At 48.7% G+C, this 27,686-nt stretch overlaps 1 protein-coding gene across 12 annotated transcripts; it reads left to right on the forward strand.

Moving 5' to 3' along the window:
• The first annotated feature begins 589 nt into the window (after window positions 1-589).
• TSKS (testis specific serine kinase substrate) lies at window positions 590-27,482 on the forward strand. 12 transcript variants are annotated; one of them, XM_083408188.1, is made up of 11 exons: window positions 590-937; window positions 2,903-3,140; window positions 6,517-6,615; window positions 9,665-9,748; window positions 17,031-17,114; window positions 18,359-18,684; window positions 18,784-18,969; window positions 21,216-21,374; window positions 23,053-23,188; window positions 25,901-26,029; window positions 27,284-27,482. In XM_083408188.1, exons 1-10 carry the CDS (start codon window positions 741-743, stop codon window positions 26,027-26,029), a joined length of 1,638 nt encoding a protein of 545 aa, XP_083264314.1. In that variant the 5' UTR covers window positions 590-740; the 3' UTR covers window positions 27,284-27,482. The 12 variants fall into 12 exon arrangements, with proteins under 12 accessions (XP_083264314.1, XP_083264303.1, XP_083264307.1 ...); XM_083408177.1 differs by having other exon boundaries at window positions 25,901-26,025; XM_083408181.1 differs by having other exon boundaries at window positions 6,520-6,615; window positions 25,901-26,025.
• Window positions 27,483-27,686: the final 204 nt, after the last annotated feature.

Raw genomic sequence — 27,686 nt, forward strand, 5'->3', positions numbered from 1 at the left:
CCTTTCGAAGAAGTAACAAAAAATAATAATCTGCCAAATATATAAAGACAGAGATTTATTTGTACAGCATGAAGGAAACAATTAAGAGTTGAAAAACAAAGCGAGATCTTGAAAATTCAGGAGGGAAAAAGATGGAGATCAAACCAGAGCAGAGAAACAGTTCTTGGGAACTGTAGTTTGTTAATAGTTTTGAGAGTTGTTAGGAGAGCCCCCGGAAAATATTGATTATTAAAGCAACTGGGGTATTTTAGTTCTGTAAGGGGAACAGCGGGTTTCCTAACAACTCACATCACCCTTAACAAACTACAGCTCCCAGAATTCTTTGGGGGAAGCCATGCATATTTAAAGTGGTATGATACTGCTTTAAATGTATAGGGCAGATAGGGCCTTAGTGCCCTCCAGATGTTTTGGACTACCACTCCCATCGCCCCTCATGATTGGTTGTGCGGGCTGGGGCTGATGGGAGCTGAAGTCCGAAAAACTAATCGAGAGCACCAGGTTCTTCTTTCCCATGGCGACAGCACTGACATCACAGAACGTTGGCGGCACAGGGCAAAGATAGGAAGGTGGGGTCATGTGATCATGGGCGCCACGGCAACTGTTGTGAGGTCATGGGGAGCAGCTGGGAGGCCCCCGCCCTCCCTGGAGTGCCGGTTGGCTTGGAGGCGGTAGATGTTCCCTGTCGTGGCACAGGAAAGGAAATCCGCGCTTGAACCAGATAATCCATACCCAACCCAGGAATGGCCAACATTGTGGTGAAGACCATCTGGCAGTCCAAGGAAATCAACGAAGCTGGAGACACATCGACGGGGACGGAGAGTCGGGCTCAGGGCAGCAAGGAGCAGCTGGGGAAGTCGAGCAGCCTGAAGGGCTTCCCCAAAAAGAAGAAAGCCGTCTCTTTCCATGGGTGGGAGCCCTGGGAAGGGAAGGGGTGGAGGTGGAGTTCAATGCACTACTCGGGACATGCTGGAATCTGTTGGGAGGGATTGGAGATCAGTGGTGGAACACATCTCTAAGTACTGTATTTTTTGCTCTATAAGACTCGCTTTTTCCCTCCTAAAAAATAAGGGGAAATGTGTGTGCGTCTTATGGAGCGAATGCAGGCTGCGCAGCTATCCCAGAAGCCAGAACAGCAAGAGGGATTGCTGCTTTCACTGCGCAGCGATCCCTCTTGTTGTTCTGGCTTCTGAGATTCAGAATATTTTTTTTTCTTGTTTTCCTCCTCCAAAAACTAGGTGCGTCTTGTGGTCTGGTGCGTCTTATAGAGCGAAAAATACGGTAGGTTGTTGGTGGGGAAGACCCTTCTCCACTGGCGACCCTGCACGAGATGTGGCCAAACTACAACTCCCAGCTGCCCAAGCAAGCGTGGCCGGTGGCCAGGGATGATGGGAGTTGTAGTTCAGCATCATTTAGAGGGCCAGAGCTTCCCCCACCCCTGGTGTAGACAGTCCTGGGCTAGATGGGGAAGCAGCCTTAAGCTTCTCTCCAGACATCCATTTTATTGTGCAGACTCATGACACTTCATGCTCCTGATAGTGTATCAGTTCGGTTCCCCTTTCAACACGCTTTGCGCCTGCAGAAGTTTCGGGGTGGCCATGCTGCTTCGTTCCCAATCAGTTCATGTGCTGCAACGTCCTGCTGAAAACCTGTAATTTTTCATACCGCAAAGTATCGGCACGGTGGAGTTGTCGCGCTATAGCACAAGCGTTCCCTTCCAGACACCAATAATGCAATAAAACTTCGCAGAACTAATAAAAGTGGAAGGGTGTGTGAATAGCCTGGTGAATAGCCGTTAATGTGCTTATTATTGCATCGATGACATGTTGCAGAAGGACCACCCGAACCCACCTAGAGTCTAGAGAGGCCCTAAAGGCATTTTCCCACATTCCTGTGCAAGGGGTTTTGTCTACAGCTCTAGAAAGCTGGGTGGATGAGTGTGCCACACCAGAATCATTGTGGTCTGACTCCTGATCTTTCAACAAAGATAAGATGCTAGAAATCTTCCCTTCTCTGAAAACTCAGGGACCCAGACATCCCTGCTCCAGTACCCTGTGCCCCCTGAGCCCTTCCCATGGAATCGGAGATTTCCCAGTCCCAGAAAACCTTGCTCTAGCCACCTCAGTTCTCGCTGAGCCACCTCAAGCCTGTTCCTCTGTCCTCTTTGCTCTTAGCCTCAAGCAAGTATGGTTCTTAGAAAGGAACATCTTTAGCTGAACTGCACTGAACTGCCAGGCAAAGATGTGCTCAAGAGAGTTGTTGTCACTGAGAACCCAGGAACCCTGGTTTTGTGTCTGCCCGCCCCCTTTAACCTACCTGATGCCTTCCTCTCAAGACCTAGGATTTCTGCCTGCTTTCCTTAGGTATTTGGCTCAGAGAAGGGGTTAGAACTTGGAAACTGTAGTCTTGGGAGACCAAATTGTGACTGGCCAAGAGCCAAGAGCATCCTTCTCTTAGAAAGTGACCCCCTTCTCTCTGACCCACCTTACAACTGATGCCACAATAAATCTGTTAACCTCTGAGGTACTGCGAGTCCCTTTTTGCTGCACCAGATGAACACAGGTGCTTCTCTGAGAGCCAGTGTGGTGTAGTGGTTAAGAGCGGTAGACTCATAATCTGGTGAACCGGGTTCGCGTCCCCGCTCCTCCACATGCAGCTGCTGGGTGACCTTGGGCTAGTCACACTTCTCTGAAGTCTCTCAGCCTCACTCACCTCACAGAGTGTTTGCTGTGGGGGAGGAAGGGAAAGGAGAATGTTAGCCGCTTTGAGACTCTTTCGGGTAGTGATAAAGCGGGATATCATATCCAAACTCTTCTTCTTCTCTGAAATCTGAAAGTGATCGCCATGGGGTATCACCTTGGCTAATGTATGTGTTTGCCTTTTTCTCCCCACACACACACCTCAGGGTTGAGCCCACCGTGACCAATGAAAACCCCAACCTCAACTTGAAGCGTTCCTCCGCCTGTACCAACGTTTCACTCCTGAACCTAACGGACGGGGAGCGCGATGACTCCACCACCACTGAGAATGAATCCACAGATGACGGGGGTCCTCCGGGAGGAGCAGGTGGCGAAAGAAGGGATCCTTTGCTCCCCATCAAGTCAGCGTGGTCCGAGGATGAAGATGACACCTCCAGCCAACAGGTAAGGAGAGCAGTTCTAAAGACGCATTGTTCCATTGTGAAGTAAAGTAAACCACACTCTTCCCAAACAGAGACTCTCGCCCTTTCCAGGTCCATTTCAGATCCATAGCCCAGCCTGGATAAGTTGCTCCCAAACCATACAAACCACAGAGCAAGCGGTTCCCAAACCATTTTGGGGAAGTTGCCCTTTGGTTCCCTGAACTCATCCCCAGTGCCCCATAAAGGTAAAGGTAAAGGGACCCCTGACCATTAGGTCCAGTCGTGACCGACTGTGGGGTTGCGGCGCTCATCTCGCTTTACTGGCCGAGGGAGCTGGTGTACAGCTTCCGGGACATGTGGCCAGCATGACTAAGTCGCTTCTGGCGATCCAGAGCAGGGAAACACCATTTACCTTCCCGCCAGAGCGGTACCTATTTATCTACTTGCACTTTGAGGTGCTTTCGAACTGCTAGGTTGACAGGAGCAAGGACCCAGCAACGGGAGCTCACCCCATCGCGGGGATTCGAACCGCCAACCTTCTGATCGTCAAGTCCTAGGCTCTGTGGCTTAACCCACAGCGCCACCTTAGTGCCCCATACATCACCCCATGAAAAGCATAACAGTTTGCACAATCCGCTAAGGAACAAAATTCAAAACACTTAATTGCACACTTATTCAAAACCCAGTGAAAACCGTTTCGTTTAATTCATTCAATGAAATTGATCGACAGCTTTTCAAAGTCTGATAGTCGTTTGCATCTCTCTGCCACCCTCTTGCCTTTCCCTGGTAATCTCACTGCCCCATAGCAGGTGGGGCGGCCCACTCTGGGAACTACTAGAGCACTGCAAATGGACGGGGGTTGGTACTGCCTGAAAATTTGGGCCAAAGTTCAAGTTGCAACAACCAAGCATAGGGTGGGCTGTTTATGCATCACCCTAAAAGGGGAGGTGGGAGGGGGGCCCACCCCACAGACAGGCATAAAAAATTGTACGAGGTCATCTATATGCATTAGATGTGAGCTTACAAATAAGTGGCATAATTTAATGCATCTCCCCGTAGTGGGAAAAGCTGTGTTGCTGCTCGATCTTGCTAGACAAGCACAGGCTGTTGACGGGCAACTTTGAGGTCCCTCTTGCTCTCCCTTCATAGATTTGTAGAGTTGGAAGGGACCTTGAGGATCATCTAGTCCAACCCCCTGCAATGCAGGAATATGCGGCTGGTCCATAAGGAGATCCAGCCTGCAACCTTGACATTATCAGCACCATGTTCTTTGTTGTTAAACCAGACTTGGACCTTCAAACAGAGGACGCCATCCTCTGTAAAGTAGGGCACACTGCCACCCTTGCCAGGCAAGGCCAAGTTTTTAAACCTGATCAGAAGCTACTCTGAATAAACGTCAGGCGGACGCAGAACCCTTCGCTGACGCCACTTCAGGGTGGTGTTGTTTCTGTAATGCGCCTTGGTCAGAGGCTGCAGCCGGGTGCATAATGTGGAGCTTCCCCTCCTGTGGGTGTGGACTGTTGTGGGTCACATAACTCAGAGGCTGTAGATCAGGCAAAGGCAAACTTCGGCCCTCCAGATGTTCGGAACTACAGTTCCCATCATCCCTGACCACTGGTCCTGTTAGCTAGGGATGATGGGAGTTGTATCCCAAACATCTGGAGGGCCAGAGTTTGCCTACGCCTGCTGTAGATTTCAGCTCCAGGCATCAACATAGGCATCTTCTTCCAGCTATTTGGGAAATACTCCAGTGCCTTTATGTTAGGGCTGGCGTTTGGTTAGTAGTGAGCTTAAGCAACTCAGAACTTTGGTTTAGAATAATAATAGTCTATTGGTGACCCTGAACCTCCAGGATAAGATGGGATTCTTGTCTCTGGGCCAGATCAGAGGTGTTGGAGCAGCCACACATATTTCTGCATGCATCTGAAGCATTCACACATAAGGTGCAGAAGGATAGCTGGTTTACCCCTTACATAAAAATGAGTGTGGGGGGCTGAGGGAGCTGAGTCCTTCTACCACTACCTCATTGCATTGTGCTAATTGTTTTTGTGTGGTTTTTTTTACTTATATAAAAATCAGTTTTCTTCTCTGCCTAGCAACACATTGGTTGAATTCAGGCAAAAGGTAAAAACCACGCCTGGCTTAATGGTGCATGAATATCCATAGAACTAAGGAAGGGCTTGGACTGGCATATCACTCTCACTTCCTAGTAAAGGTAAAGGTAAAGGTAAAGGGACCCCATTAAGTCCAGTCGTGACCGACTTGGGGTTGCGGCGCTCATCTCGCTTTACTGGCTGAGGGAGCCGGCGTAAAGCTTCTGGGTCATGTGGTCAGCATGACTAAGCCGCTTCTGGCAAACCAGAGCATCACATGGAAACACCGTTTACCTTCCGGCCTGAGCGGTACCTATTTATCTACTTGCTCTTTGACGTGCTTTCGAACTGCTAGGTTGGCAGGAGCAGGGACCAAGCAACAGGAGCTCACCCCATCGCGGGGCTTCGAACCACCAACCTTCTGATCGGCAAGCCCTAGGCTCTGTGGTTCAACCCACAGCGTATCTAGTATCAACTGATAAAATGTAGTTTAATCATAACTTCACTGGTTACTAATTCATATATGTGCAATGGTGTTATTTGGGATGTCATATATTCCTTGTAAATCTAATCAGGGCACGTATTTGAAAAAAGGTTGTTGTCGCTCTTCTCTTGTGCCTTCACTAACAGGTAAAAATGTAGCAGGTGTAGTTTTTTTGTAATTTTTTTAAAAAATTATTTGTTCCAAAAAAAAAAAAACCAACCCACCCCACACTGCATCTTCCAAATTTCTGTATGACCCGTTGTTCATGGCATGGGGTTAGGAAAAAGTTGACTACTCTGGAAATGTGTGCTTTTTGTGTCCGACGGCTTTGGGACTGGGTTGAACATGGGCAAGTGGAAGGTCAGAGGTGTGGCTATCGCTGGCCTACCACTCCCATCCTCCCTGACCTCAGGCCATGCTGGCTGGGGCTAATGGGAGTTGGAGTCCAGCTCGCGCTCTATGTTAGGGGTGTGGTCAATCCAAACTTGCAAATTCAGGCTGTGCCGTATTCTCTTAGATGTAGGGCTGTGCTTGTGTGCGTGATTCTGAATTACCTTACTCTGAGCAAGAGCCCTGCATAACTGCCCCTCGCTTTCTCCCATTTAATTGCGACACCAGGAAATTCATCACTGTGCATGAATTGTGCCCTTGCCACCTTGGGAGCATTCAGCCTCCCTGTGGTTGGTGGTGGCATCTGCCTTCAGGCGCCCACTGGCTTCGTAAAGTCCTCGAGTTGAAATAAATGCCCAGGAAGTGTGGAGAGGTCAGGAGTTAAGCTGGACTATTCACCTGACCCACCCCCTTCTTACGCTCTCCCCCAGCAGGTAGTGAGCAATAGCGGCCTATTGCGAGCCAAGGACTCCATCACCAGCCTCAAGGAGAGGACGTCCAAGGTCAACCGCCATGTTCAGAACCTGCAGGTCTGGAGATTGTCCCCCTCCTAACGCCAGTTCCGCCACAGGCCACACCAGCTAACACCACCCCAAGCTTGCCCTGTTCATCTCACGCAGCCATGGACCGCTAGATCACTGGTTCTTTAACTTGGCTCTTTTAAAGGCTCCTTGTTCTATTTTGCTAATTTTTGAGGAGGTTTGTTTACGAAGGAATGCCTTCTCTTTTATGCAAGCTCCTCTGTTGACCGCTTTCATTGCATCCCACAGGTGCGGGGTTGTTATATTGTCTACATCATTCTCCTTGAAGTAGTTTTGGAGAGTTTTTGTGAGACTCTCTCTGATTTGTTTGTTTGTAGTAAGGATGGGACTGAAGGACCATGATGGGGTGTCAAGTTTCTGTGCTGACCGCATTTTGTTAGCTTCTGTCCTGTGTGAGGGGGCCCCAAAGGCTTCTGAATTCACTATCTGCTGCTGTGCCTGACACATGTGGTCACAGTTCGGGGAGCCAAGCATTTTTATCCCCCCCATAATTTTTTGGGGGGTCCCCTCTCAGTGTTCTCTACTGTCAGGGAGCAGAGGAGGCCAGGTGTAGAGCTGAGTGCAGCTTCAGTGGCTGGCTGGCTCCTCCTTCTACTGTGGAAACCACTTTATAATTATAATTTAATGTATTTTTAATCTTTGTTGGAAGCCGCCCAGAGTGGCTGGGGAAACCCAGCCAGATGGGCAGGGTACAAATAATAAATTATCATCATCTTCATCACTGCATTCGGCTCTGTCCCCTGGCTCCTCCCAAAATGTCATATCATGCATGACATAACACACACAACCCAGGCCCCTCAATATTGGGCGCAAGTTGTCACCTCTGTTACTCTATGCCCACCCAAGGAGAACAGCCCGCCACTGGTGTTTCCAGTGAACTTTACACTGCAGCTGCTTGCACTGCTGAAGAGTCAAGCTGTTTTTCATTTTTATGTTTAAAGTGACTTGCCCCTTCGGCCTTAATGTACTTTGGCTCTTCAGCCTTTCCCTTTACTGTTTTTGTTGGCTAAAGATACACCAGGACCATAGTTTAAGAACCAGTGAGCTAGGCATATATATATCCACCTCAGTACCTTCATCCTTTTCACATCAGAGGCATTTCTAAGCCGTTGACTTGGTAATGATGCCCCACCCCCTTGTGATAGCAGCCTGATTTGCACGTTATACTAGCCCATGGTTTGTAAAGCTGCGGTTTATCAACCATGGCTTAGTGTTGTGTGTGAACCCACCCCAGGTTATTAACCATGGTTAAAGGTATCTTGTTAATCAGGACTTGTTTATAAACTTTAATTCATATTAACCATAGTTTAGCATTGTGTATAAACTCAGATATTCTCCTTAGCTATGGTTAAGGGGTTGTCAGTGCCCCAAAATTACAGAGCTGCGTGTGAAGACTTGGCTTTTGTCTCCATTAATAGGGAAAGGATGTAATAAACCAAGGTTTAACCGAATGGCTGTCAGTCACCTCAGATTTAACTATGGTTTTTGAACTATGGTTAACATTAACAGTAGCTTAACTTTATGTGTGAACCAGGCATGTATGTGTGTTGAAGGGGGGTTGTGATGCCCAGCATTCTTCAAGTATCATAGGCCTTAAGATGCCTTCTAAAAATCAAAATTGCTTCCCTGACATCCAAACTTGGGGGTTCTGTACGTTTAAGAATTTTGTCACAGGAATCAGTGGTGGGAAAAAAAATGGAAAAAGGTGTGGATTCTAATTTGGGGGTTTTGATAAGAACATGATTGAATTTCATCTGTTTTATGAATTTATGTGTCTTGTGTTTGCCTGTTTCATTTGAGGGTGGGGACACATGGTAGTTCTGTATTGTTTAGCCTGAAAGAATACACAAAAAATAGCAAGCTCTTCTGTCACCAGTAGAGCTTCTATATAAAGGGAAGATGGAACAGGGGTTTATCAAAATGTCTTCCCTTGCAGCCCACTTGAGAGAGCTAAAAAATAACTGAGGCACAAAACTGAAGTGCAGTGGCAGAACCAGTCACAAAATGGTAGCAGTTAAGGATGGCATATGGAATAACCAGCTGGCAACCACTGACATCGTTTTCTATTGAGGCCTAATTCTTTGGAAATGCCCCCCCTCCCCCCCGAGCAATTTCCTTGTGGCAAGGAGCTCCACAGTTCAGCTTTTCTCAAACAAAGTACAGGCCTTGGCTCTAGAAGTAACATGTCTTAGCCTCCCCATTTTAGGCAGAATTTGCTGACCCAATGTAGGGCAGGCAATTCATTTTATATTTTCCCTCCCCACCACCATGCCTCACCCAAGTAATTTTACTCATCTGTTGTTGTTTCTGCTCCCCCTTCCCTTCTCACACTTGATTTGTACCTTTGCAAACCAAAGGTTCATTCCTCCTCCCTGCCCCTTTTGTGTTTCACCTCTTCCTCCTATTCGTTTATTTCCCCGGCTGTTGCTGTTACTGAAAAATATCAACCTTCTTTCTGCCTTTCTAATTTCCTTCAACATTTCCTCTGGTCCTTTCCCCTCAGAGGAGCAAGACCCTCCCATTTTCATCTCTCCCCCGCCCCACAGTGGCAGACGTGGGGCTTTTAAATTTGCTCGGCGTCCTGAAATCCACCTCTGTTGTAACTTCTCAGTCTCCTGAACCTCTTCAATTGGCATGCAAGGAGTTTATTTTAGCAAGCAGCAAATCTAGCATTGGTGCCAGCGGGCAGGGTGGGCAAGCGAGGAGGCGACTGGGTGCGTGGTGCGCTGAGGCCTGCCACCCCTTGAGAAACACTGTGCTGGAGTGATTTAGGGAAGTTTTTAATATTGAATGCTGTATTGTTTTTAACACTCGATTGGAAGCCGCCCAGAGTGGCTGGGGAAACTCAGCCAGATGGGTGGGGTATAAATAATAAATAATAATAATAATAATAATAATTATTATTATTATTTGGCCACAAAGCTGCTGGAAAGGGGGAGAGGTGGGGGCTGCTTCTTTGCAGGGACAAGGCCACCTCTTGCACGTCGAGAACACCCTCTCCGCCTTCTCAGCCGTTCCCCTTCTGCTCTGTGTGCAGAGTGAGTGCACAGTGCTGTGCGAAAACCTGGAGCGGCGCAGGCAGGAGGCTGAGGACCTGGAAGAGTACTGCACCCACCTCAAGGTGAGGGATGTGTTAGCCGGCTCAAGACATAGAATCATCATAGACTTGTAGAGGTGGAAGTGACATAGAAAAAATAGGGGTGGTTGGCTTTTGCTGCCCAACTCCCAAAGGGACTGAGCCCCCTAAGTCCATGATCGGTCAGAGATGAATGGATGGAGGCAGGATCCGGTCAGCGGCGGGGCTAGCTCCCCGGGCACCCGGAGTGGTGCACAAGCCATGCACCTGGGGGCCGTGTGATCTGCCCTGTGGGGCGATTGGTGCAGTGGCCATCCGCCCGGGGAGCCGATCGGCGCGATGGCGATTTTCCCAGGGGGGATTTTGTCACACACCCCTCAGGGATGACACCCGGGGCAGGCCACTCCCACCTATGCCCCTGGATCCAGTGAAAGCAAGGCAGATCTTATTTTTTCTGTTGCAACAGCGTTCCCTCCCCTCCTGGCAAGGAGGCAAGAGAGACCCCGAACCACGAAGAAACATAATTTTTTTAAGGGTTTGCATTTTTGCATGGAGAAGGACAGTCCCCTCTACCAACAGTCAGAAATTACACCACACATAAGGTGGGGTTGCTGTGGCTCAGGCAGGCCAAGGTGTGATATGCGTGAGGATTTAGCAAGTTTTACCTCGTTCCAGACACAGTTTACACAAAACATATAATAATTATGCACTGCAGTCTGTCTTGAACCTCCTGCTGATCAGATTCATTGGAGGTCCCCAGATTGTAGGGGTCTGCGTCTATTTTTTCTACACCACACCTAATTTTTACAAAGCCCTATCACATCTGTACTTAGGATCTAACAACGTTCATGTTATGTACTGAAGTTCTCACCCTGGGCCAGCAGGGGGATACTTTAGATAGTTTTCACTCAGGTCCACATATGCAAATAAGGAATTGAAAGTGACGTTCAGTGATTGGATAGTTACAGAAAGTTGTTACTGTTGCGTTGTAGTGGAGCTCTATATAAGCAGGCTGGCTGAACCCTGCAGTTCAATTCTGTTTTGGGTCAGTGAATAAACAAGAGCTGTTTGAAGTATCACTGTGTTGTCTGATATGTTCACCCACAACTTAACAGTTCACCAATCTTATATGTGCCCCCAAAACGTTGCCTTTCTCTTGCATAGAAATGTGCTTTGACCTTTCGAATTGTTTTAGGCTGCAATTCCGTGAATGTTTATCAATGGCAACCATTGGGCTAGAGTTCTATGAGGATTACAGAAAGAGGGAGGAGGTCAGACTGTGCCCTGGCCAAAGGCCTGGTGGAACAGCTCTGTCTTACAGGCCCTGTGGAAAGAAGTCAAGTCCCGCAGGGCCCTGGTCTCTTGTGACAGAGTGTTCCACCAGATTAGGGCCACTGCTGAAAAAGCCCTGGCTCTGGTTGGGGCCAGCCTAACCTCCCTGTGGCCTGGGATCTCCAAGATGTTTTTATTTGAAGACCGTAAGGTCCTCTGTGGGACATACCAGGAGAGGCGGTCCCATAGGTACAAGGGTCCTAGGCCGTATAGGGCTTTAAAGGTTAAAACCAGCACCTTAAACCTGATCCTGTACTCCACCGGGAGCCAGTGCAGCTGGTATAGCACCAGGTGAATGTGATCCCGCGGCAAATAAGGAGTCTCGCCGTGGCATTCTGCACCCGCTGGAGTTTCTGGGTCAGTCTCAAGGGCAGCCCCACGTAGAGCGAGTTACAATAATCAATAATCAGTAAAGTGCCCAAGAGCCATTCTGACCTCCCCTTTCATCCTCTCATTAAAACCGCCTTGCAAGATCATACTTTACTTAACAAGGAAATAAAGACAGGCATTGGTAAACGGCGGATAGAGTGCTTCGATTTTGCCTTCCATTAGAATTTTCAAATGAAGCTAGAAAATGATGCTTTTTCATGGGCATAGTCAAGGGGCAGCTGTCCCCGCCCCATCAAGTAAAACAGCAGAAATACTGAACTGACCAATCCCATCAGTTCTTCCCCCCCTCCCCAAAGTCCTGCACCCCCTAACAAAAATCCTGGCTATGCCCATGTGCTCTTTGCTTTTGTCATGCGTTTAGCGAGATGGTCTGAAAGAATGTAAATATGGAAGTAACGTTCCTGTTTTATTCCAATTGGTGGGGACTTGTAAGTTGAGGGAGGGGGTGGGGTGCGTATGGACTTAATTCTTTTGGCTCTGCTGAATCGGCAAGGATTACACAACTAGCTAGATTTTAGAATGACATCCGTCTGAATGAGTTGGCGGGAGAGCCTCAAGGCAGTTTGTGTTTGTTTCCATGGCAACGGGAGTACTGCCAGAGGCCCAGGACAAATGGAAAAATCCCCTTCCTTTAATGCAGATTTTCAGGGGAATCAACAAGCTGCTAACAAAACAAAACAAACTAACATGGAGTAGATATTAATGGGTACCATTCATTCAAACTATTTAAAAAAATAATTAGTGGGATAATTATGGTTAATAATCACATTTTTTTTATATCGTAATGTATTCCGCTTTGTTATTGTAATGCCATTTCACTGCACTTTCTTGTGCTCTGTGCTACTTCTTGTATTTTAATCGGTATTATTCTAGATGACTCTAAATAAGAACATACGGAGATGGAGTGATATTGAGTGAATTATTGGGTGTGGCCAGGTTTTTTAAGAGTCTGTGTGTGGATGTTCAATGTGGGTGTGATAAAAATCAGCGCCAAGGCAGTTCCTGCCCTCAGGCTCCCAATCTAAATTCTAAAGAGACAGGACACTTGAGGAAAAGCGAAGAGGAGGGAGGAGGGAAAAGCAAACTCAAGCACAGGTTCTTACAAGTCACAACTCTTATAGGCTAGTCCATGAGGGCAAATAGGGCAGTGCCCCATTGCCTCATATGTACCCTTTTGCAGGTGCCACATAATATCCACACTGCATCTGTAAAAATTTGGTCATTCAGCGTGGCTGGCAGGACCTAAACTTCAGAACTGCCTGCGTATTGCTATCAGACAGGCACCTTCACTGTATTGTTTTTGGTGCTTGCTGAAGACATTCTTGTTTAGACAAGCCTACTCAGATGTTTCAAAAAGTTTGTACGAGTATTCATTTGTTTTGGTCTACTTTATTGTGGTTTTAACTTTCTGTATGTTTTAAATTATGGTTGTAATTTATTTATTTTTAATGCCACGTTCGTTGTTTCCTATTTTCTTGTACACTGCTTTGAGTCCCTCCCCTACAATCAAGCGGTATATAAATTGTATGAAATCAATAACATAAACAAACCTCAGGTAGCTTTCAGGCCTGCGTGTAAAATTCACCAGGTGCCAGGCAATTTTGCAGCTGGCTATCAGCCACATGGGGACGAGGGTGGCGCTGTGGTCTAAACCTCTGAGCCTAGGGCTTGCCGATCGGAAGGTCCCCACAATAGGGTGAGCTCCTGTTGCTTGGGCCCAGTTTCTGTCAACCTAGCAGTTCAAAAGCACGTCAAAGTGCAAGTAGATAAATAGGTACCGCTCCAGCGGGAAGGTAAACAGCGTTTCCGTGCGCTGCTCTGGTTCGCCAGAAGTGGCTTAGTCATGCTGGCCACATGACCCGGAAAAACTGTCTGTGGAAAAACATCAGCTCCCTTGGCCAGTAAAGTGAGATGAGCACCACAACCCCAGAGTCGTTCGCAACTGCACTTAACTGTCAGGGGTCCTTTACCTTTTTTTATTATTATTATTAGCCGCTTGCGACCAAGTGAAGATGCCCAGGCACCAGGATGGTGCCTGAAATCTCCACCATCTGGAGGTGTTTGCCTGGGCATCCTTGGATATTGATGGTTTTCATACACACATCCTGTAAAATTCTATCCGTGATATTTTAGCTGCACAGTCAGAATGAATTTCAGGAACCGAAAAGTCGTATTGTGAGAAATATGACTTTTCAGCCATCTGGCCCCAAAATGGCAGCTAGACATTCCGTTTTGGCGACTCTAACCCTGGTTTACGGAGCCATCTGGCCCCTAGCTTATACAGTGGTACCTTGGTTCTCAAACAACTTGGAACCCAAACACTGCAAAGCCAGAAGTAAGTGTTCCAGTTTCCGAACTTTATTCGGAAGCCGAACATGCTCCATTTGGAGTGTTATGCTTCTGTTTTGAGTGCCACACTTCCGTTTTGAGTGTTACACTGAGGTCTGTCTGTTTTTGCTATTTATTTTGCGTTTTTGTGGCTCGCTTTTTTTGGGTGACTGTGTGGAACCCAGTTCAGCTACTGGTCTCGCCGTTAGGTAGTAAAATCCATGTTAAATTGCTGTTTTAGGGGTTGTTTTTAAAAGTCTGGAACCGATTCATCCATTTTGCATTACAGTGGTACCTCGGGTTAAGTACTTAATTCGTTCCGGAGGACTGTTCTTAACCTGAAACTGTTCTTAACCTGAAGCACCACTTTAGCTAACGGGGCCTCCTGCTGCTGCCGTGCCGCCAGAGCCCGATTTCTGTTCTCACCCTGAAGCAAAGTTCTTAACCTGAAGCACTGTTTCTGGGTTAGCGGAGGATGTAACCTGAAGCATATGTAACCTGAAGCGTATGTAACCAGAGGTACCACTGTACTTACTATGGGAAAGCATGCTTTGGTTTTGGAACACTTTGGTTTTGGAACGGACTTCCGGAACGGATTAAGTTTGAGAACCAAGGTACCACCGTATACCTGAGTTTCTAACACTGCTTCAGGCAGCCCATGCCCTGCCTGCCTGCTTACTTACAACCAGTTTAAGAAACGGCACCTCCTTTCAGCTTCTTCCTCCTTAGTCTGAGTGTTGCCCTTGCAAAACTCAGCAGCGAAGAAGAGGATTTGCTATGCCTGCCTCCACTTACTCGCAATTGACACCAGCCGCCAGAGTTTCAAAGTCAGAGATATAGTTCCTTCTATCAGTGGCGTAGCGTGGGTTGTCAGCACCCGGGGCAAGGCAAGTAATTTGCGCCCCCCCCCCGCTGCACTGTCCCTCCCCCAGATAGTCCCTTGCTCTCTCTCCGCACCGCACCGCACTCCTGGCACCCTCCCCTCCACAGTGGGCGGCGACCCGGCGGCTCGGATCGGATTCGCACAGGCAGCACTGCAGTGAGAGAGAGTGAGTGAGCCAGGTAGGGGCAGAGAGCTGCGAGTGCGAGCGCACCCCCCCCCCAGATGTTGCGCCTGGTGCGGCCGGCCCCCCTGCACCCCCCACGCTACACCACTGCCTTCTATGCAGAAGAGCAGCAACTTGTTGATGATTCTGGCATTCTGGCTTTCTGGCTCTTGATGAAGACCAGTTCCTCTCCAGCAACAAAGGAGGTGACATTGTCCAGGCCAGGAGAACAGGGTAGCTCCTGCCACACAAATCTTCCCTCAGATAGCTGGCTTGAAGGCAGTTGATTTGATTGTCTGCGTCATCCAGACCAGTCGTTTTGGATAAATGGTGCACAGATTGATTGAATTACTGTTCTCTTTGTATAACGTGCGGGGTTTTTTTTTAATGCAGACTTAGCTAGATAAAATGCATAGGTTTCGTAATTATTAGTATATACGGTTTACGAATTAGTTGATTCCGTTTTCTTGATATACACAGTACTGATGTACAGTAAGCCCACAATTTATACACACTTAGCTTGCATGCATTCAGCGTGGCAAATAAAAAATAAAAATAAATAAAAAGTGGCGGGTGCCCGGGAAAAGATACTTCCGCAGTCCCATCCACCATTGAACCCAATGTGTTTTGACTATACAGTGGTACCTCGGGTTAAGTACTTAATTCGTTCCGGAGGTCCGTACTTAACCTGAAACTGTTCTTAACCTGAAGCACCACTTTAGCTAATGGGGCCTCCCGCTGCCGCCGCGCCGCTGGAGCACGATTTCTGTTCTCATCCTGAAGCAAAGTTCTTAACTTGAAGCACTATTTCTGTGTTAGCGGAGTCTGTAACCTGAAGTGTCTGTAACCTGAAGTGTATGTAACCCGAGGTACCACCGTACAGTGGTACCTCGGGTTACAGACACTTCAGGTTACAGACGCTTCAGGTTAATTCATTCTGGAGGTCCGTTGTTAACCTGAAACCGTTCTTAACCTGAGGTACCACTTTAGCTAATGGGGCCTCCTGCTGATGCCGCGCCACCCACCCACGATTTCTGTTCTCATCCTGGGGCAAAGTTCTTAACCCAAGGTACTACTTCTGGGTTAGCAGAGTCTGTAACCCAAAGTGTTTGTAACCCGAGGTGTTTGTAACCCGAGGTACCACTGTAAATGAGTCAGAAATTAGATCAGGGGCTGTCAACCGGGTCCCTACTGCCCACTAGTGGGCATTTCAGGATTCTAGGTGGGCAGTAGGGGGTTCTACAGCACAAGCTGAATCCTCCTTCCATCAAGCACTGGTGGGCAGTAAGGAAATTTTACCAAGAAAGATGCGTTAGTGAGCAGTAGGTATAAAAAGGTTTACTACCCCTGAATTAAAGGGACGCGGGTGGTGCTGTGGGTTAAACCACAGAGCCTAGGACTTGTCAATCAGAAGGTCGGCGGTTCAAATCCCCACGACGGGGTAAGCTCCCATTGCTCGGTCCCTGCTCCTGCCAACTAGCAGTTCGAAAGCACGTCAAAGTGCAAGTAGATAAATAGGTACCGCTCTGGCGGGAAGGTAAACAGCGTTTCCGAGTGCTGCTCTGGTTTGCCAGAAGCAGCTTAGTCATGCTGGCCACATGACCTGGAAGCTGTACGCCGGCTCCCTCGGCCAATAAAGCAAGATGAGCGCCGCAACCCCAGAATTGGCCACGACTGGACCTAATGGTCAGGGGTCCCTTTACCTTTACCCCTGAATTAGATCATTATAACAAAAGGGAAAAAACCCTATGGAAAATCGCATATAAAAATTTTCCTGCTCTCTGGTGCCCTCTGGTGTTGCATATTTATAGCACATTCAAATCGTTGTTTCTTTACTAATGTAGCTGAGTCCATAATCTCCAGCTGCTGAGGGGCAGGGGAGAGAGGAATCCATGTCCCTTTCAGCTCACCTTTCCAAAGTGTCTCCAGCTACTATATTTCTGTGGCAACGACGCTTTTGCCCCAACTTACGTAACAAAGCAGATACTTAGCAGACCTGACTGACAAGGACCATTTCTTCAACAGAAAAACCGGTGTGAACTTTTCAGCAGTCTCCTTTTCTGCAGGCATTGCATCTTACAAGCTATAAGGTCACAGGCTTGGAGGCGACCCCAAAGGAACATTTAGTCGAACCTTATTCTCCGCACTCAGTGAAGAACCATGTTAACTCACTCTGTTCCCTTTCCTGTTGGTGAGCTAGTGTTTGAATCTCTTGCCATCTTCTCCCCTAGGAGAGCTGCCGGAAGGTCTCAAAATCAGTAGAGGATGCTGAAATCAAAACCAATGTGCTCAAGAAGAACTCGGTGCTGCTGGAGGTGAGGGGGATGCCAGGAGGTCCTAGAATAAACTGAGGACAAGGCTGCAGTTTTGCATGCCAGGCTCATAAAAATTGCCTATATGTGTGTCACAGGGCTATCAGGAAGATCAGGTCATTCACAGGTCAGAAAGGGAGACTCGAGGCTAACATGCAATTAATTTCTTCAGTAAGGGGGAAAATACAAGGAAGCTCATAAAGGCAAAACCCCCTAATGAAGAAGTTGCTTGAGGCCCTTTTCTATGTCCCCCATCCCAGAGAGGTTCGGAGGGTGGCAACAAGAGAACAGGCCTTTTTTGTGGTGGCTCCCCGACTGGAATGCTCTCCCCAAAGAGGCTTGCCTGGCGCCATCATTTCATGTCTTTAGGTACTAGGCAAAAACATTCCTCTTTACCCAGGCCTATGGCTAATGGCTTGTGAAAGGGTGGGGGGTGGAATGGGGGAGGATTAGGCTGTCTGTCAATATGCTTTTTATTATTATTTTATTATGCTTTTATCACTGGTGTTCTGTAATGTGTTTTTAATGTTGTACAGTACACCATCCTGGGATCTTTTGCCAAAGGGCAGTATATAAATTGAATTATTATTATTATTATACATTAGGGTTGCCATATTTCAAAAAATGAAAATCTGGACACAGAAGTTATTGAGCGTGTGTGTGTGTGCGTGTTTGTTTTTTAGTGGTTGAGCATTTTTTTGCAAAAAAAAATATTCCGGACATTCCAGCGATTTCAGCCCAGACTCTGCTTAAGAGGGCCGAATACTGGCTACATCCCGGAAATTCTGGACGTATGGCAACCATATTACACATGAATTTTATTTCCTTGCAAACTAACAAATGAATAGATAGATAGATAATTTATTATGGTCGGAGACCAGCTTATAAAACACACTTGGGGGTACAATCCCAGAAGGGAAACAAACATTTAAAACAATGTGCAACAATAAATTTAAAATTTATAAATGTGATATGTGTATAGACACATGAACTTTAAGATAAGCTACCGCAGAGAGATGACCCAGAGTCACCCATGGAACCGAGTTTGGGGATTTTCTTAATGAACTTTTTTGGGTGGGGGGATGGTCTGCGCCTATAGATCTCTACACAGAACCTGGCGACCATCCGGGTCGTCTTATAATCTTTGCCTAACAGGAAAAGGTCAAATTTTAAACAAAGGGATAAATGAACAAAGCAACAAACGAGCATCCTTTCCTCCCTGTTCCCCAAACGCGCCCTCCATTTAGGAGAAGCTGCGTTTCTTGCAGCGGCAGGTGCAAGCGGAGGACCTCGGTCGGCAGGAGCGAGAGTGGCAGGAGCTGGAGCAGCGGATGGCGTCCGGGGTCTCCAAGCAGCTCCTCGACTTGGTGGGCAGCGCAGCAGCCTCGCCCCTGAGAGCCCCCAGCCTGGAGGAGGGTGACCTGCAGCGGGCCACCGCCGCCATCCTGGCGTCCATCAACAGCCTGCGAGGGGCGCTGGAGAGCGGGCAGCCACGCGCAGGGCCAGGGGACGAGGGGGGCGCCGACGGGAAGCTGAACACAGCCGCCACCTTGGCATGCGTGGAAGAGATCAGGTATCGAGCAGGAGCAGGGAAGGGGGCGCCTCGTTCGAGAGAGCCCTTCCTGCCTCTCAACACGGCTATCTTTTTTTCTTCTCGCTTCCCACATTTTAGGAAATGCGTGCTGGAGCTATCCGGGAGGTCTCAGCGGGATGGGCTGACCCAAAAGGAGGTGCTGCGGTTGCTGGCCCAGCTGGGAGTGCGCCTGGAGGGGGTGCTTCCCCAGTGGGAGAGGACGCACCTGGAACACGGCCAGGCGCTCAGGATGCTGCGGGAGGAGCTGGATGAGGTCTCGGCCACGTACGTGTCGTTCCCGAGCCAAATCAAGGCCCCCTTTCTCAAAGGACCTCTGGCCCACCGGACAAAAGGTGGCCCTCCGAGGTTCTCTCTCTGGCCCTCATGACTCTCCCTGGGCTAGGATCCCACTCTCCTTGGGCCCCACTCCTCATTAGCCCTTCCGAAGTCCTTTGTTTGTTTGTTTTTTAAAAAAATTATTAGATTTTCCACAATACAGTGGTGCCCCGCAAGACGAATGCCTCGCAAGACGGAAAACCCGCTAGACGAAAGGGTTTTCCGTTTTGGAGGTACTTCGCAAAACGAATTTGCTATGGGCTTGCTTCACAAGACGAAAATGCCTTGCGATTCCTGGGGGTTTTTTCCCCCTCCCCCCCCTTTTCCCCAAGCCCCTAAGCTGCTTAACAGCTGATCCGCTAAGCCGCTTATCAGCTGATCCGCTAAGCCTGCTAAGCCGCTAATAGCGCTAATCCGCTAATGGGCTTGCTTCGCAAGACGAAAAAAACCGCAAGACGAAGAGACTCGCGGAACGGATTCTTTTCGTCTTGCGAGGCACCACTGTAATAGCAAAAGCCACAAAGCAGAATAACACACAAAAGCAGAAAAAAGAAAAGAAAAAAATACATCAATGAACGGGGGGGAAAAGTAACAATAAACAGATAAACAATAACAACAAACTTAATTCTTTACAAATCCAACCTTTTAAACATCTTGCTTGACTTCCTCTAGTCCCTCCCTTCTTAGTTTCCTTGTAGTTGAAAGTAACAGCTTTCCAATATCATTATTGAACTAAAACAATTTCCAATTATAGTCCATCTTATTCACATTTCTTAATATTCTAAATCCCATTTATTTAATTATAACTTAGTTTAATCCTAGGCCTATCTGTTTCTTTCAAGTAATTTCTAATTTTTTATATTGCATTATTTATTCAAATAGTCCTTAAATTTCCTCCAGTCCTCTTGGAACTCCTCTTCTTTCTGGTCACAGATTCTTCCAGTCAGGTCAGCTAGCTCCGAAAAGTCCATCATCTTCATCTGCCAATCTTCCACTGTTGGTAGTTCTTGTGTTTTCAAATTTTTAGCAAGTAATATTTGGGTGGTCGTTGCCCTCTGGCCAGCTAAGAAGTGCCTTTGCGTTGTTGGTAATGCCTAAATGGAGATGGGAATGAGCACGTAGCCGCCTTCATGCTGTTTGTGTGGCTGGAATGTTGCCTCATGTACCAAGGCGACCATTACTCCACCCACTAGGGCAGGGGTAGGCAGCCTAAGGCCCGGGAGCCGGATCCAGCCCAATCGCCTTCTCAATCCGGCCTGCGAATGGTCCGGGAATCAGCGTGTTTTTACATGAGTAGAATGTGTCCAGTTATTTTAAATGCATCTCTGGGTTATTTGTGAGGCCTGCCTGGTATTTTTACATGAGTAGAATGTGTCCTCTTATTTAAAATGCATCTCTGAGTTATTTGTGGGGTACAGGAATTCATTCATATTTCCCCCCCCCCCCCCAAAATATAATCCGGCCCACCACATGGTCTGAGGGACGTTGGACTGGCCCAGGGCTGAAAAAGGTTGCTGACCTCTGGGCTAGGGTCTCTGGCCCTTCCTCACCACGGGGATGTGATTCCTGGATGCTGGCCCACAAGGGAGTACAGTCAGTGCCGGATTTACGTATAAGCTAAACAAGCTGTAGCTTAGGGCCCCACTCTCTTGGGGGCCCCAGAAAAAATTAAAGGGGAAAAAACTGGACATATATTTCCAAAATATAAGGTAAAGGTAAAGGGACCCCTGACCATTAGGTCCAGTCATGGTCGGCTCTGGGGTTGTGGCGCTCATCTCGCTTTATCGGCCGAGGGAGCCAGCGTACAGCTTCCGGGTCATGTGGCCAGCATGACTAAGCCGCTTCTGGCGAACCAGAGCAGTGCACGGAAACGCCGTTTACCTTCCCACCGGAGCGGTACCTATTTATTTGACGTGCTTTTGAACTGCTAGGTTGGCAGGAGCAGGGACCGAGCAACAGGAGCTCATGGGGATTCGAACCGCCGACCTTCTGATCGTCAAGTCCTAGGCTCTGTGGTTTAACCCACAGCACCACCCACGTCCCAAAATATAAGATAAAAAACAAATAAAATAAAACCTACATACAGCAGCAACAGTGTTTTGTGTTGTGTAGACTCCTCTGATGTAAGTCATGGGCCCCGCCTGCTAGCCTGCTCCCTAAAATATCACCGGTTTTCCCCTGTCTTCCTGTTCCAGGGCCAAGCGGACGTCTGTGTCTCTCACCCAGCTCCGCGCTGACCTGGATGGCCTGTGGCAAGTGAAGTCGCTCATGGAGGATGTGTCAAGGCACCTCTCAGCACTGAAGCCCCTGGAGACACCCGACAGGCACCCTGCTAGCTGTGCCAGATGTTCCAGGTGCCGGCTTCAGAGGCACACAAGGGTGGATGGGGGGGAATGAAAGCCGAGCCAGGAGCAAGGATGCCGAACCTGGGATAAGTGCAGGCAGGAGGCTGGGCACAGCATACTGGTGTAAGGGCTCCAAGACCGTTCATCAGCCTTTCTCAACCTGTGGGTCCCCGGGTGTTGTTGAACTACAACTCCCATCACCCCTAGCTAGCAAGGCCAGAGCTCAGGGATGATGGGAGTTGTAGTCCAACAACATCTGGGGACCCGCAGATTGAGAACCCCTGGTTCAAATGATATAGCGGTGGCAGACTCTCGCCATTTAGAAATCCCTGCACAGGCATGTTATACGTTGGAGCAGCGTAACGGCAGGGCCACAAACACGCTCAATATCACAAGATCACTGGAAATTCACGGAAGAGAAGGAGGCGATATAGTACACAAGCATGCAGGCTCATGTTAGAATTGGCTGCCGCCAGAGCTTCAGAACAGACTTGGCAGTTTCCTGCAAAATCAGGTGTTAAGATTTGGATGCCTGCTTCTGTTTCTTCACAAAAATAATGAACCAACAAACCTCCAGTCTTCCTGGTATTGGTATGTATGTTTGGAAGTACTAAGAGGAGACTAAACCACTGTGCCTTAAGCGGCTGATTACCGTATTTTTCACTCTATAAGACGCACCAGACCACAAGACGCACCTCGTTTTTGGAGGAGGAAAACAAGAAAAAAAATATTCTGAATCTCAGAAGCTAGAACAACAAGAGGGATCGCTGCACAGTGAAAGCAGCAATCCCTCTTGCTGTTCTGGCTTCTGGGATAGCTGCACAGCCTGCATTCGCTCCATAAGACGCACACACATTTCCCCTTACTTTTTAGGAGGGGAAAAGTGAGTCTTATAGAGCAAAAAATACGGTATTTTCCTGGTCTGTGCTTCTAGAGATAGGAAGAGCTTTGCTAGATCAGACCAGTGGACCGCCCAGTCCTGCAGCCACAATGCAGTGGCTAAACAGATGGCGGTGGGAAGCTTGCAGGACCGCAGCACAACAGCACTCTCCCCATTTGCTGTTCCCAGCAATAATAATAATAATACTTTATTATTTGTACCCTGCCCATCTGGCTGGGTTTCCCCAGCCACTCTGGGCGGCTTCCAACAGATATTAAAAAGACATTAAAACATCAAGCATTAAAAACTTCCCTAAACAGGGTTGCGACTGATATCCAAAGGCAATCTATAGCCGCCACAACCTTATCCTCCCTGAGTGGGCCTGTACCCATCTAATCAGCCTGCATAGCTCAGTGGGCTAGAGCCTGGTGCTGATAACGCCAAGGTTGCAGGTTCGATTCCCCGTATGGGACATCTGCATATTCCTGAATTGCAGGGCGTTGGGCTATGGACGATCCTCAGGGTCCCTTCCAATTCTACGATTCTATGAGTCCATAACTGGTTTTCATGAGCGTTGAAGCCTCCAACCATCTTGGCTGGTAGATGTCGATAGCCACCACCATGCAGTTTGTCTTAACCATCTTTTAAAGCCATCTAGATCTGTGGCCATGACTGCCTCCCCCCCCCTTTTTTTTTAACCTAAGCAGGCAGAGATCCTTCAGGGAGCGCAGGATAGGAGAAGGGAAGGGGCTCCCCACCTCTTGTCCTTGCATGAACCCTGCTCCATCTTTTCTCTCCCGGCCACAGCTACAGCTTTGTGAACACGGACGCGCTGAGACAGATGGTGGAGCATGCCATGGCGCCCGTCCTGGAAGAGCTGAAGCAGAGGGCGGTCCCCCCGGGCCCATGCCCCAGCTGCCAGCGCTTGCAGAAGAAGATAATGGTACCGTGATCCCTCTGCACCCCCCACCCCACCCCCAATAAAAAGATTCCAGAGTGCAGCCTTGCTGGAGCATTCTTCTGCCCTGGGGCCAGATAAGATGGCCCTGGACCTCCAGAGATCTGGACTCAAGTAGATCCCTCCCCCCCCCCTGTGGTGGGCTCACTCCCCAGAAAGCTGCTTTACATACGAGCCTAGTATTGTCAACTCTGGCGGACAGCAGCTCTCCAAAGTCTCTGGGCAAAAAGGTCTTCTCCCCATCCTGATTTACCTGGGATGCCCTGAACTAACAAGAGCTCGCGATTGAACCCAGGGCCACCTGCCTGTGAAAAAGGCCATCTCCTCCAAGGCTGGGCCTGCTCCCATAGCCTGTAAGGCTACTGCTTTTCCTGTAGCCACTTACCTCCTCCGCTGCATCGCTCTCTTTCTCGTTTTTCTCTGGTTTCCATAGAAATAATAGTGGCCTTACATCTTTAAAAAAAGGATATTCCTTCTAGCAGGGGAAAGGGGTGGGAATTAAAACAAAGGAAAAGTTATCGACTTCTCACCCCTTAAAATTCCAGGGTTTGGGGTGTGTGAGACGAATTTACATTTATATTTCGGAAATGTTTCATTCCCTGGCCATATACCCTTCTTTCTGTGTGCAAGCTTCAGGTTTTCCGGAAAGCAAAACAGGGGTCTCTTTATAGAAGGGTGTGTTTGTGTACGTATACTCTCAGCAGTTGCACCTTGTTCTGGAAGTTGAACAATGGGTGCCTGAAACAAAGAGAAATGTAGCTCTGCCCTCTGTAATTTTGGATTATAACTCCCATCATCCCCAGCAAGCCTAAAGGGAGAGAGCGTTTTTGTTTCCCTTCCAGCAATAGGTGTCAAGCCAGTGAAATTGCCAAGCACTGGTGGCACAGTGGCTAGCCTGTTGCCTTCTGGGTGATGCTGAGCTACTGTCTCCCTTCATCCTCGGCCAATGGGGAGTTGTACCTTTTTGTGCAATTGCTGGAGGGTCACAGGCCAGCCACCCCTTGCCTGTAGGACTTGAATTGGGGAGGTGCTAAATTCTCCCTCGGCCTTGACAATCAGAAAGTGGCATTTAGCAGCTCAACTTTCTAGCCAGATCTTTTACAAGGTGGCTCCAAGCATCAAACAAATGCATGGAGGCTGCAGCCTGATTCTTACTTACCTGGTAGGAAGCCCTACTGGGACTTCACAATAGACCTGTATAGCAAGGTGTGCCATTGGGTACCTATGGGAGCAGTCGGTATAAAAATATTTAAACAATTTTTACAACAGAGGGAGGCGAACTGAGGGGCCTTTAAAAGAAAACCTCTGACATCACAGTGGGAGATGTATAGGAGCAATAAAAAAGGAAGTGGTTTTTAAAATAAAAAAAATAGAATGCAAGGGTTTTTTTGGGGGGGTGAAGAGGTGGGGTGGGGGTAGTTCTTAGGTGGCCACCAAAATCATTTCCGGGGGCACCTGTCGCCTGTGGCTTTGCCACCTGTTTTGAAGAACAGTGTTTTGTTTTAGCCCTTATTAGTGCCTTTATTAGGGACACGGTGGCGCTGTGGGTTAAACCACAGAGCCTAGGACTTGCCGATCAGAAGGTCAGCGGTTTGAATCCCCGCGACGGATGAGCTCCCGTTGCTCGGTCCCTGCTCCTGCCAACCTAGCAGTTCGAAAGCACGTCAAAGTGCAAGTAGATAAATAGGTACCACTCACAGAAACGGCCTTTCTGTGCACTGCTCTGGTTCACCAGAAGCGGCATAGTCATGCTGGCTACATGACCCAGAAGCTGTATGCTGGCTCCCACGGCCAATAAAGCAAGATGAACACTGCAACCCCAGAGTCGGTCATGACTGGACCTAATGGTCAGGGGTCCCTTTACCTTTACCTAGTGCCTTTTGGGGTTCCCAATCCCCCAAGCACAGCTTTTTCACACTGCTCCTTTTCGGCTGCAGCGCATTACCCCCGCTGCACCAGAGACGGAGGCCTCTGTGGTTGCCATGGGTGCCTCTCGCCCATGCTGCTAGCCCCCTTGAAGGAAGCAGGCCCACACAGCCTTCCTTAAAATAACCTGAGCCATGCGCTCGGTGCTCAACACAAGCTAGTATCTGCCCTGGGAGGCGGCGCCTGGGCTCACATTCTCAGCAGCACATACCTGGCTGCTGAAAAAACCAATACGGGACATGCAAAATGTCTTTTGCAGCAAATACCAAACTTACTTCTGCCCCTCGTTTATGGCCGAATGAGACAGATGGCAGAGCCTGCTAGACCAGAAGCCCCTAGCTGTAGCTGGCAGCTGCATCTTTTGATACCAAATTATCTTGGTTGGCAACCTTTTGACATATCAGCTGCTACCTTGCAGTATCTTCTGGCCCTGTGCACCTGGTTTTCTCATCCTCAGCTGGCATCCCATTGCTTTAGGATCATGCACAGCCACCAGGGGGTGCTGGAGAAACATGAGAGGCTCAGTAAACTTTCTACTGAAATACCTCTGCCGTTTCCAAGTGGACCCCTGTCCTATCACTATCTCCTAACAGCCAAAGCATAGCAAGCTGATATGGCTTACTAAATCAACAGCTGTATGTGGTTGTGACCGCCGGCAGCCCTAAATTGCTGGCTTGCCCCTACCCTGGTTGGGTGATGGCTCTGTAGTCCTTCCTTCTCTCTCTCTCTCTCTTTTACCCACCTCCAATTGCTCTGGTCGCTGGGAGGCAGGATCTGGAACACACGGCTGTGGACACTCGCGCACGAGCAAATGCCCTGAGTTCGAATGTACGCCTGGCCCAGGATGATGCCCTGAGAGCCAAGAACTATCTGGAGCGGACCAAGATCGCCACGGAGTGAGTAAGCAAAGGGGCAAACTCTACAGACGGTGCCTGCTCTGCCTTGCACATTCTACAGGCCCATGGAACTCCCTGATCTTGGAGCCCAACCCTTGCGAAATTCCACCTCCACCATGATGAAGGTGTCTCAGCCCAGTATTCCTGAAGGAGCATCTCCACCCCCATTGTTCAGTCGGGACACTGAGGTCCAGCTCCAAGGGCAGTTCCCTCACTGCGAGAAGCGAGGTTACAGGGAACCAGGCAAAGGGCCTTCTTGGTAGTGGCGCCCACCCTATGGAATGCCCTCCCACCAGATGTCAAGGAAATAAACAACTAGCTTATTTTCAGAAGACATCTGAAGGCAGTCCTGTTTAGGGAAGTTTTTAATGTCTGATGTTTTATCGTGATTTTAATATTCTGTGGGGAGCCGCCCAGAGCGGCTGGGGAAACCCAGCCAGATAGATGGGGTATTCATCATCATCACCACTATCCAGGGGTAAATGCATTAATTAGGGCTATCAGCTGATTGAAGACATTTTAACCGACTAACCAAATGAGTTTTACTTAATGATAAATTAAATCTGCATGCAGCTAAACCTAACTTGGGTGGTGGTTGTTTAGGATAATGCTTAGCTTTCCACATAGGCTACACCCACTCAAAATTTTAAGCATGCAGATGCTCGCACAGAATCTCGGGAGCTGTCGTTTACTCCTCACAGGGCGCCGGTTCCCAGCACTGTTCGCAGCTACAGCTCCCAGGATTCCTTGGGGTCGAGTGCTTTCAATGTGTGGGACGCTCTCTCTCTGCTCTTCCCATCAGCTGAGTTGGGAAAGCCAAACCACAGAGTGGCCGCCTGAGTCAGCGCTTGTGGTTCGTTCTCGCCAAAGAAACCACCGCTGGGATACTGAAAAGCAAACCTCGGCTTCGGGTTGTGGTTTGTTTAGAAATAAAAGCAAGCCGCAAGTGCCGGTTCGGATGTGATGGTAAAAGCCAGCCACTCTGCGGTTTGTTTCGCTGCTCAGCTAAGGGAAGGGCTGAGCGGGAGAGTTCAGGCTCCCTGCACCAGTGCACATCAAAACTCATGCTTGGTTGCGGTTAAATGACAGGCTCAACTGATGGGGCAGGAGGGACCCAAACAGCTCATGATGGGGTGCTGGTTAGTAAGGCTGCCTATCAGCTGGGATCCGGTGGCGGGGGACACACACAGAATGGCAGGTTGTGGGTCTATAATCCTAAGCAGCTGTCTCACATGCTTCTCCTTCTCCTTTCTTGCAGGGATAAGGGCACTGCCCTGGATTACCTCCAGAACAAGCTGAGTTCCCTCCACTCGCAGCTGTCCCTGGTCTCCCAGGAGGGAGGGCCCCAGTCCCCAGCGGCCTCAACCACTTCCTCTGTAAGCCTCGCCAAGCGGAACTCCTGCCCTTCCGAATTAAACCGTGACCCCCAATAAAAGAGAGATGGCTGTGACTTAAAAGCTGTCTACCTCGTCCATTTGGAAGCCAGGGAAGAACCAGAGAGGGGACCTCTTTTGTATTTGCTCCACTGCCGAGCCTGGAGGGAGGCAGCCGAGGAACTGGCTGTAGAATTTAGGGGTGGAATTCAGTGCGTCTTTATGATTTGATCATTTGCTGTCAAGCAGAAGCCTTTCCACTTTCCAAGACAGAGTGCTCTCCCATCT

This window comes from Podarcis tiliguerta (genome assembly GCF_965153285.1).
Source record: "Podarcis tiliguerta genome assembly, chromosome: 13".
Lineage (NCBI taxonomy): Eukaryota > Metazoa > Chordata > Lepidosauria > Squamata > Lacertidae > Podarcis > Podarcis tiliguerta.

What these genes read in the sequence shown, in the direction of transcription:
- TSKS (XM_083408177.1), top strand. Translation starts at nt 741, where the DNA reads ATGGCCAACATTGTGGTGAAGACCATCTGGCAGTCCAAGGAAATCAAC. An exon ending in AGAACTCGGTGCTGCTGGAG is followed by an intron (nt 17,115 to 18,358) that starts GTGAGGGGGATG and finishes CCCTCCATTTAG; the next exon opens with GAGAAGCTGCGTTTCTTGCA. An exon ending in AGCTGTGCCAGATGTTCCAG is followed by an intron (nt 21,375 to 23,052) that starts GTGCCGGCTTCA and finishes TCCCGGCCACAG; the next exon opens with CTACAGCTTTGTGAACACGG.